This window comes from Onychostruthus taczanowskii, unplaced genomic scaffold (assembly GCF_017590055.1).
Source record: "Onychostruthus taczanowskii isolate IOZ18803 unplaced genomic scaffold, ASM1759005v1 scaffold21, whole genome shotgun sequence".
Classification (NCBI taxonomy): Eukaryota; Metazoa; Chordata; class Aves; order Passeriformes; family Passeridae; genus Onychostruthus; species Onychostruthus taczanowskii.
In genome coordinates this window covers 8859792-8870999 of record NW_024499351.1, presented here as the reverse complement: position 1 = coordinate 8870999, position 11208 = coordinate 8859792, and the positions used below count along the sequence as shown (strand labels likewise).

The following is an 11208-nucleotide window of genomic DNA, read 5'->3' as shown; positions in this document are numbered from 1 at the left end:
CACATTTTAAACTTTTGACTTTTTTTTTAATCTTTCATTCAGCCATGAATACTTCCCCAAGGAGAAAAATATTCAAGTGCCTACAATTGCTTCTCTAGAATGATCTGTTCTGAGAGAGAAAAATCACAGCCCCAGAACAATCTTCTTTCACACGCTTAGTCTGTTATTAATACATTCATTCACTATGTACAAGCTTTTAATAAATAACTTATGTCTTAAATAACTGTAGTAGTTTTTACTAATTGAAAAGTTTAATATCAGGTTCCACCATTCTGTAGTCTTCAAAGTTGCATCCATATATAAATTAACATACAGAAAAATAATCCATTGTCTAAAAGACTGCACATCAAAATAGTACTTCCATGTCTGCTTTTAAAAGAATAGGTTTGTGACTTTATTTATACAAATTGAAACTTTATAGGGACATATACTCCTTAACCCAAGACTGTTAATGAAACAATTATTCAAAAATACGGTTTGTAACTAAGATTTCTGTACAATTTTGTACCTTTTTCAGACTCTTATATAGGCTTTACCATCAGGTTTTCAGTGCTGTGATATGCAGGTTTCAAATACTGCAAAGCATGTTTACAGACAGTACGTATTTCAATTATAGTAGCAGTCATATTACGAAAATAATTCTGGCTCAAATTTCAAAGTATCTGGGTAATATCCCTTTAAATCTGATATGCTATTGTAAGCATCACACCATCTGCACAGTTAAATTTTTGCTAACAACAAATTTTTAGAAATAATGACACATCTGAGGTGTGATCTGGTTTTATGAACTAAAGAGCAGCTTTCCCAAAGTTTAAGACAAATACAAAAAAAAAAAATATTGCACAGCTTAAAACACATTTTACATTCTGACTTCAATACAGTACAACTTAACCGTGAATGTAAGGAATTACCAGTTTGTATTGTAAGTTCAATTACTTGTGCCAGAAGGTCAAACATAATTTTAAAATTAAAACTAGTACGCTTAAAATGTTTACTTGTTACAGAAATTCTAAACAAACTTTTTAAAAGCTTTTGGAATCACTTTTGAGAGTCTGTAACTCCCACAAATCAACATTAAAAGTTCTGAGCAATACAGGTCATTCAACCCAATATTCCCTCAAAAAGCTATCAGACAGTAAGCACATTGTGAAGTATACATTTTTATTTAACATTCCTAAAATAAGCTGTATTTACATATTATATAAATGTATGAAGTCTTAATATAAAATAGAAAACTGCATTGACTGAGGAAATCACACTCCATATGGAGTTACTTACTGAAGACCATTTTAAATGAAATTTTACAATAATTTATATAAATTATCTCTTCCAAATTAGATGATTTTTCTTCTTACTAATTCACACAATTTTGATGACTTTACAAACAGTGGTGTACATTATAAACTTAAAAAAACAGTTACAGCATCTTCCGGCGCACAACTGGCTTTGGAAAATTAGACAGTCTTTTTTTGTTCTTTCTTAGGGTCTTCCCTGCTGCATCTGTAGTTTCTTTCTCTTTAGTTTTTGTTCCATCCACTGGACTTCCAAAAGGAGAGATGAATTTTATTTCGACTGGTGGAGGTGACCAAGAATCTTTTGTGGTTCTGAAAAGAAGGACAGGCATCAAATCAATTTTTCAGTACTAACAGTATTTAATTCAGAAAAAAAATGACACGGAATTCCAAAATCAATTAAAAAAAATGCATGGGCTTCTTTGTACATAGAATTAAGGTAGAAAAGGCACATAAATCTGTTTGTTTTGCTTTCATTCCCTTTATTCATTGTCTGGCCATCTCCCACCTTGTCTGAGAAGCTAAACTGGAAGAGTTTGAGTTCATAAGGTGGAATAAGACAATGTAAGAGCATTGCAATATCACCACTGCAATTAATATCCACCTGCCCTTTTTTATTCTTTCCCTTTTCCTTTTCCATTAGCAAACCAAACCTTCTTAAATGGGGAAAAGGTGCCTATTAAACTAGCAAGTTGGACAGGCTGATGGAGTGAGAGAAGACCTACATAGCCAAGTGTGGAAGAAGTAGTTGGGTATTTAACAGCTGAGTCACTATCACATGAAGAAATAACTGTTCAAAACTTATTTCATACTTGCTTGCTTTCTTAATTTTTGATTTTGGAGTTCTACCTCTCTTCAATTTTTCCTTTCCTCCGGACTCTATGGATTTGGTATCCTCTTCTTCTTTAGCTGGAAGCTCCTATGTTAGGACAACAAAAATGTTATTCATGAACAAGTTCATAGACTTCTATGGAATAATAATGGTTTTTCATTACAAAATCATGTCAAAGTTATTTCCAAAAGTACCCTTTGCTTTCAAAAACAAACCTTCCACATCAAATTATTTTACCATCCTAAAAGTTGAAATTCTGAAATTAAAAGATAACATACCAAGTAAGTTTAAAGAGAGCCACTGTGCCTTTTGCTGAAGGCAAAACAGTATTTATCAATTCTTGATTTACATAGATTCAAAACTGACTTTTGTATCTAGTTTTCATGAAGAAAAACAATAACATTTTTAGCTGATTCATTTCAAGATCTTTTTAAATATGTTTCCAATGAAAAAGGCAAAGCATTGCAAAGTACGATCCCAAAAAATGGTACAGAATTAAAATCAAGAACATGGGACAACTGGAGTTTTTACTTACTGCTTCTTTCACAATTCGGGAAATGCTAGCTACATTTTTTCTCCTTGACCTCAAAAGAGGAGGTGAAAAGACAAATTGAGAAGACAAATCCGGGTCTAAATCCTGAAACTTCACAGGATGGTCTGTTTTTCCAGCTAAAATGACAATGCATTGTTAGCATGCACATACACTATACATGAGGGACAGTAATATTGAATTACAGCTGACAAGAGCACAATAGCTTCCCAAAATAAAGGTCCAATCAGCTTTATAAACACTCCATGCAAAGGCATTTTCCCCCCTAGTAACTGCCTCTCGGAATTCATTCTTTTACCATAAAGTTAGTTTCACAAAACTAAGCCAATGTAATGATTTTACCTGCACTTACATAACCAAAGTTATTATACTCCAAAGGCATCAACAGTCCTTACACATCTCAAAAAAATTTATCATGTACTCTGATTAAAAGACTCCTGTGTACAGTAATTTCACTGACAAAGTACGCACTCATGAAAAAGAATCACATAATTAAACAGCTGTACAGTTTGTTGCAAGATGCAGCTCATCTGAACTTGAAAAGTGAACAGAATTTGAAACACACATCCTTTATTTTTCTATTGAGGGGAATGGGTGGCAATCATATATTCACAAATAATCTCTGGTTTTCAAAATCTGACAGAAATTAAGTTCCTTACAAAAATACAGCTTAAATTTAATTTCACAGCTTAGATCAGCTTCATAATCTATTTCTATCAGAACTAAGCAGGCAGTCACACAGACTTCAGCCAAAAGATGAACTGCCTCTTGGTGAATTTTTTCTTTTGCATGCTTACATTTTTTACAATACTTAAAGCCATCCTCACAGTTTGTTTTTGGTGGTTTAAAGAAGAGGGTATGCCCTCTTTTGCATATAAACATAGTGCGCCTACCTTCAAATTTCTTTGTGAGCTTTGTGAGAGGAGGAGAGAAAAGGAAAGCCTCATTTTCCTCAACAGACAGTTTCTGCTGGATGGCAGTCCTGCGGGATCTGGTTCTTGTAACACGATCTGTCAGAGCTCTTGATGTCTGATCAGGTCCTGAGGGGTTTATGTCTTCAAGCAGCAAAGGACTGCCACCAGGTCCTTGGGAGGTCTCCTCAGACATTGATCTCCTCTTCCTGCCCCGACGCCCTGTCCTCACCACAGTCCTGGGCGTGGCTGGTTCCTCATTTGGCTCTGCAGGAGCTTGTTCATGAGTATCCTCTTTTTCTGGGTTCTCCTGTGGCACTCTCCTAGTTTTTCTCTTAGGAGTACCAAGGGCTTCTACTTTCACACCTGAATGTGTGTCTTCCTGAGAAGAGGTAGACTCTGGGTCTGCCAAGAGGTTTTGTGCTGCCTTCCTAGCACTTCTTCTAGGCGTGACAGGAAGTTTAAATTCTGTTTGAGGAAGCGATGATTTAGACACATCAAGATCAGAATTTTCTGAAACTTCTGATGAGCTAATCTTTCTTCTTCTGCCTCTTTTACTTGGCACAGGTAAAAGGAGTTGGTCACTAAGCTGCACCTGTTGATCCTTTACAGTATCTTCAGTAAACTGTAAATTAAAGCTTTTCAATTTTCTTGCACTTCTGCTGGGACTGACTGCTGGTTTTACTTTATGATCAGTGTCAGTCTTGCCAGTTTCTGGATTTCCAACTGAACTTTTTCCTCCTTTAGTCCTTCTGGAATCAGAAGAAGCAATAATGCTGCCTTCAGCAAGAGGCGGTTGCTCATTAGCCTCTTCTTGGAGTTCAGATGCAGCTTCCTTTGCTCTCCTTAACCCTCTTCTGGGAGTAACAGGCTGTGTACTGTCAGACAAGGTCTGTCCATCAGAATGGCTGCTTTCTGTTTTTTCTAAATTAGACAGTTTAGGTTTCCTACCTCTCCTAGGAGTAACAGGTGTCACAGGTATTTTCTCCTCTTGAGCATTTTCCTCTGTTTGGAGCCTGGGAGTCTCAGATGCTTCTTTTGTTCGCCTGGTACTTCTCCGAGGAGACAGTCCGAGCAGAGCAGGGCTGTCAGTCTTCAGCAGCTGCTGAGTGCCTGCTGACAGAACACTCAGACTTCTACCCAGCTGTCCCCTTGTGCGGGTTCTTGGAGCAGTGCCATAATGATGCCTGCTGGTTTCCTCTCCCACTGCTTCTAACACAGGTGTTAAGGGAGCCTTTACCTTCTGGAATCTAGTTACCTTTTTACCTATGGTTTCATGAATTGATTGCTCTACAACTTCAGATGTAAATTCTTTACTTCTCGTGTCCTTGATTACATCCAGTAAGTTCTCAGCAATGGCAACCTTAATAGGTTCAGGCACATACGGGAGTGACTCTGCAATATTTTGAGATTCCTGATCGCCAGTTACAGTCGACACTGAATTTGTAACATGTTCCTGGTTTTCAGTATTCCCTAAATTGGTCAGAGGCTTTTCTTCTGTTGTTGTGTCATCTGGTTTAGAAGCATCTATTGATGTAGGGTCTCCCATCTCTGCTTCCCCTTCTTCTCCTTCCAAAACTAAGGTAAAATTATTCTGAGAGAGAAAAAGGTCTCCATCTCCCTCAGCTGCATCACATTCACTATCTTTATTATCAGGCAAATCACATGCAAACTGTTGCTCTATATTTTCATAGCTATAATGAAGAACTCTTGATGGATCTAGCTCATTATATGGTGATGTTTCAGGTGCTGGTTCTGAAGTATCTTCTATAACCTAAAGTTAAAAAATGTCTGTTAATACTTTATTCAATACCAAACTTCACACTGAGCTAGATGAAACTGACGACAGTTCCCTTAAGACCACCCTGAATGTGAAACAATGCACTTTTGTACACCAGCTAAGAGTTTATGTATTTGAGGCACAGGGACCAGAGCAGTCCCTGTGTGCAATTCACATGCTCCATTTCTGATATTTCTGTTCAGAATTGACCATTTGCCACTGCCATGACCAGGAGCAGTTTTCCAGCACAAGGTGTGTACACAGCCAGCAGTGCCCATAACATTGCAGTGTCCTCTGCACTGCTCCACAGTCAGAGTGCCCCACTGCCTCTTATAGGGTATATAAGTGCAATTGGTCCCCAATGCTTAAAGCTTCAGTCATGATAGTTCTGACAGTAGCATTTACATTGGCCAGGCATCACATCCAACAACTCAACACTGCAATTTGAGGAGTCACTTGGACTGCATGAGATAACATAACACATAGAGCTTCCATCTCTTCAAGAAATATCTTGACACCAAAATGAGTTCGCTAGTGGGAATTCTGTGTTTTAAGAAGGAACAAAGGATCTAAGCACCTAAATAAGCACCTAAGCACTCTTCTGAGTTTGGTTCCCACATATTTTTGTCCTTTGGTAACTGGTTACCAGTACAAAGAAGCTGCACTCCTGTAACTTTCTTATTCTCTTTAACATTACAACTAATTTTTAAGTAAAATAAAGTTTGAATTCAAGTAAATCAAATGAATGCCTAGCTGGTTTAAAAAAAAATTTAGGCTTTTATTTTGGTTTTATTTGCTCTCAAAGGTCTAAGTCTTGACAGGTCCCATTCATGTTATAGGAACAGAGAATGCAGAAGAAAAAAACTTATCTGCCCATACAACACTAAAGTTTTTAACTTGTGTTAAGCAGCTCAAGAAACAGACACATTTTTGAGTGTCTCCAAATTGTCAGTACAACAGGTCTGTCTCCTCAATTTGCAAACTGTTCTATTGCATAGAAAATGGGAAAATAGTTTACTTACATTAATTTCCTCAGTTTTTGGAGGATTGTTAGAAACAGGGACTTCTTCAGCTTCAGCTGCTTCAGGGTTACACTCTTCAGGTAAATCCACACGCTTGCCCTCAAGGCGATTTTGAGACGGAGTACTGACCATATCCTCACTGTCAAGGATACTTATCACAGCTAGAAGAGATTTATGTAATTTTACCTTAACCTTTATATAAATGATGTAAGTTTAAGCAAAAAGAAGTCACAGAGCTAGCAAGAGCCAACAATATGGTTCTCCATCCTGCCACATATATTGGGCTTTCTCCAAAAGCTAAAACTATTGTGTTGGTTTTGGCTGTGATAGTAATTTTCTTCATAGTAGCTGGTACTGCTCTGTTCTGGATTTGTGCTGAAGGCAGTGTTGATAACAGGGATGTTTTAGTAACTGCTGAGTAGCACCTATACAGAGCCAAAGCCTTTCTTGCTTCTCACACCATGCCAGTAGTGAGTGGTCTGGGGGTGCACAAGGAGATGGGAGGGGACACAGCCAGGACAGCTGATCCCAACTGACATCCCATAAAATATGGCATCATGTTCAGCATAAAAGGCAGGTGAAAGAAGGATGAATCAGGAGACATTAGAAGTTATGGTGTTTGTCTTCCTTCCCATGACCCATTTTCCTGCTTTCCTGGAGATGGCTGAACACCTGCTTGACAATGGGAAGTGGTGAATGTTTTGCCTGACTTGCATGCAAGACTTTTGCTTTCCCTATTAAGGTGTCTTTATCTCAACCCATGAGTTTTCTCACCTTTAGCTCTCTGATTCTCTCCCCCATTTACCCAGGGGAAATGAGTGAGTGGCTGTGTGGGGCTTAGTTGTCAACTAGGTTTAAACTGTGATAACTGCAGACTGGGTAAAGGATGCAGCCCCACAGCAAGGAAGAAGGAGGAGAAAATCAGTCAAGTCCATGGAGAGGAAACAAAGAGGAAAATGTGGCTGCAAAGGCACACTGGTAGACAGTTGCTTCAGTCTGAAAACTGAGGATGCATCATCTTTTAAAATAGTAAATCAAGCAGCAGATCCCATGGCACACAAATTGGTAGTGGTGTACAACATTAAGATAAACACTGATCTCTCCTTATAATACTTTAAGTTCTACCAGCATCTCAATATTTTGATCAAGAACTAAAAGATTCACTATGCACTTTCTCCAAGGACTTTCTTTAAGGAGGGTGTTCTCTCTACAGTCTAATGTAAGTTAGCAGTAACATGCTACTACTATTTCAATCTGAGACACCTACAGTGGTGTGGTAAACTACACATTTCACTTGAGGAGCTCTGCTACCCTACCACACAGAACATTTCCAACATACATTCACTGTCTGCCTCCGGGGATTCAGCAAGCTGTTGATTTGTTGCAACCAGTATGGCTTTTTCTTCTGATGAAGAGGTCATTTCAGACTCCTGGTAGGTTTTTTCACTTCATGAAAAGAGAGAAATTCATCATAAAGCTTGAAAACACACCTTTAAGAGTGTTAGAAGTTACTTTCTCACTATACAATCTTCAAATTTCAAATTTCAAATTACAAAAATACAAGAAAAATCAGAAATTCCTCCATCAACATATTCAATTTATGACTAAATTGGTAATTCACTTTGTAACTCATTTTATGCAGCTAATAAAGTACTTAACATTCTTTCCAACTATCCAACACTGGATAAAAATATAACAGAGGTATATTACAGAGTAATGTATTATTTATCTTCTGTAGAAAGAGGGCAACTACAATAAGAGGTTCAGAACCAACTGAACAGAAGTCTGTACAGGTGAAAGTTACCACTTGAAACTAAGGGTTTTCTCATTGCTGACATTCTGTCTTTATCACTCAGCAGTTGCAGCTTTTAAAGAACCTGGTGAGAAAACGGCTTCCCTTCCCATAAACAAATAGATGCTAGTGAGCACACACAGAAAACAGAAATTACATGTAAAAAATACTGGCAGAAAGCATTCAAACTCCAAAATAAACCCACTGAAGTTACAGAAATCTCAGGATTCATTTTTAACTACATAATTCTCAGAAAAAAAATCTCCAAAAAACTTATGTTCACAGTATCTGCTTAGTAACTCTCACTAGGTCTCTATGGGACTGTTGAATGAACTCTTTATCATCATACTTTATGGTCTGCAATAATTTGAGAAAAAAGGCTCAAATTGACAGCTAGACAATATGCATTGCATTCATGCCAGATTTCTTTTGGTCACAGACAGAATGAAATAGACAAGCCCTTACAAATAAGAACACAGTAAAGAACTAATCCCAGGTCAAAATCAGTTTTCAAACACAGAAAAGCCAGCAGCTATATGTTGTGTGAACCCAAAGATGTATCTACTTCATAAGCTCACCCTTCATTTCCAGTCCCAGAAGTTGCAGCCTCAGCAGCTTTAAACACCGACTTATACTCAGGAAGGGTATGATATCCAGCATTTGATTCTTCCACAAATCCTACAAAAATGAAGAGATGGATGACTTCCCTGTTGCACTCAATTATCACTTCTTTTCAACTGCTTATATAGTTTAAAGTGATCCTTTATGCATTTCACCGAGGATAGGGACTTAACAAAATAACGCTACCAAGACTTCAAGTGCACAGATGGCCTGTGTTCTTCTTTCCAGTAGAACAAGAAACCTGATGCATCATTTCAGTCAAAAAATGTAAAAATTACTGCAAATTATAGAAGTACTCCTAAAACATAACCAGAAGTCAAAGTTTTAATGTGTATTTCTTTCAAAACTTCCACACTGCTGCCTTTCAGCTGCAACTACACAAAAAAATGTCAGCCAAGGAAAGTATACATTTATAAGGTCCAGGATACCTAAAAAAGGACTTAAAATATAGAGGTAATTTTAAAAGCTTAGAGCACTTGTGAAAACTCATCATTAAATACTGCACTCTTCAGGAATTCAATCTTTTGACGATATTTAAAAAATTCAGGAACTTAAATTATCACAGCATGAAACATACCTGCTTCTTTTCTTTGTCCTGAAGGATCTGGTTGTTTCATCTGGAAAGGTTTATCTTCAACCATTTCACTTTCTTCCTCCTTCTCCAATTCCTGAACGTCAACAGTTTCTTCAGTGGAAGAATTAGCTGGTTTAGCAGCTATAAAGATGACATCATCTTCAAAATCACGAGGTGATTTTGCATCATGATACTCCAAAGTAGTCTGGTCTGATCTGACAGAGAAGTTACTATTTTCCTTGCTGACATCCATTTTCTCCAAATCATCTGCAGGTATGCTTTCCGAAGATTCCTGCAATTCAGCATGACCATCCCCAAGATCGCTCAGAGTAAACAGAGTTGGTTTCGCTCTACTTTCAGACCAAGCATCCTCTACCAAGCCATGATGATGCTCAGATGAAGCTCCAAATAGTGCCTTATTGTCTTCTGTCACCTAAAATAAAGGTTCAGATCGGCAACATGAGCCTGCTTGTTGTCAAAGCAAAACAAAAAAATCCAACAAATACTGACATTTTTAAGTTCCACATGTCCCCTTAGTGAGGCAATGAAAAATTAATTCTCATTCTAGCATTATCTTAGATTTAAGGCTGAGTGAAAAAATTAATTACACTTTAGACTGCTTATTGAGTTTCCATGACATTAAAGAATTAGGATTAAATCAGTCTTGCTCAATGTCATTTCAAGGCTCTTCACTGGATTTACTTGTGTGTTTTTGGAAAGACAAAGCTTTGCCTAGTAAAACCCTAACTCAAGATTTCTCTACTTTATGGTTGCCCGTTCAAGAAACACATATGCACTACTAAAATATGCTGGTGTTCAGCTATGCCTGTGGCATGGAACAAGCAAATTAATCTGGCCATAGTGCCAATACTAGTAAGAATTTCATGCAGGAGAGAGTACATCTTGTTACAATTGAGTAGCTCATTGTAAACACGCACCAGCTACTCACACATGGGATAGCAGCACATGCCTCTGGTGTGCCACTCATTTGGGTACATTATGCTGGCAACTGGCTGATGGGCTGAACCACAGAACCCAGCTACTGTACAGCTGCAGGAGCAGAAGGGACCTCAGCTGGTCAGATGGACCCAGTGCATTTGAAAACTACATGGATGCTATATCCCTGGTGCAAGGCAAGAAGCAAACCTGAGAACTTCAGGCCTGAGAAAACAAAACACTGCAGGTTCTCTTCATCACGGGTCTCTTTTTACCAACATTTAAGTAAATCCAAGGTTGCAAAACGACAGGTTGAGAGTCAGTGCATCTTTATGACTTCTGTTACTTTCCCAGATGTTCAATTTACAAAATTTAACAAATCCAAACAAGAGGCTCCATCTATATTCCTTACCTTCCTGCAACAGTACCATTTGAAAAGGTACAGCTGAAAGGTGAACTAACATTCTGAACATCTGAGTAAAACCCACCATGGTCCCTTGATGCTTATTATGAATATGTTCCTGCAAGAACATGATGTTACAAAATGTCTAGCACAAAACAATCTTTTTTTTTTTTTTTTACCAAATTCTGCCAATCTGATTTGCAATCCAGATTCTCAGTATAAGAAGTTTTGGCAAACAGAAGTCTAAATTAAATCACAGCATTATCTGCAAAATTCACTAACTGCAGTCCAGCTTACCCCAACTGTCCACTTTGCTTGTGAGCTCTCTTCCCTGAAAGAAATTCTAGGTTCCTTTGCTCGTAGAGGAGGAGTAACTGATCGTCCTGGGGATGCAGAGGGAGTTGCTAGGGGTGTAGTGCGAAGGCTGGACCTGAGAATAGACTGAGGAGTAAACCCAGGAAAACCGGAAGATGTGGCCAAAACTTTAGCTCTCTA

At 37.9% G+C, this 11208-nt stretch overlaps 1 protein-coding gene across 1 annotated transcript in view; it reads right to left on the bottom strand.

The window, feature by feature from the left end:
* Positions 1–1142: 1142 nt before the first annotated feature.
* AHCTF1 (AT-hook containing transcription factor 1) overlaps positions 1143–11208 on the bottom strand; it is a 36441-nt gene continuing 26375 nt past the window's right edge. The window contains exons 24-32 of the mRNA XM_041404496.1: positions 11011–11205; positions 9378–9807; positions 8758–8857; positions 7727–7833; positions 6388–6548; positions 3568–5359; positions 2660–2793; positions 2105–2211; positions 1143–1604 (exon numbers count right to left, since the gene is read on the bottom strand). Of these exons, the coding sequence (XP_041260430.1) occupies positions 1418–1604; positions 2105–2211; positions 2660–2793; positions 3568–5359; positions 6388–6548; positions 7727–7833; positions 8758–8857; positions 9378–9807; positions 11011–11205 (3213 nt within the window). The 3' untranslated portion in view covers positions 1143–1417. The remainder of the gene's footprint in view (positions 1605–2104; positions 2212–2659; positions 2794–3567; positions 5360–6387; positions 6549–7726; positions 7834–8757; positions 8858–9377; positions 9808–11010; positions 11206–11208) is intronic.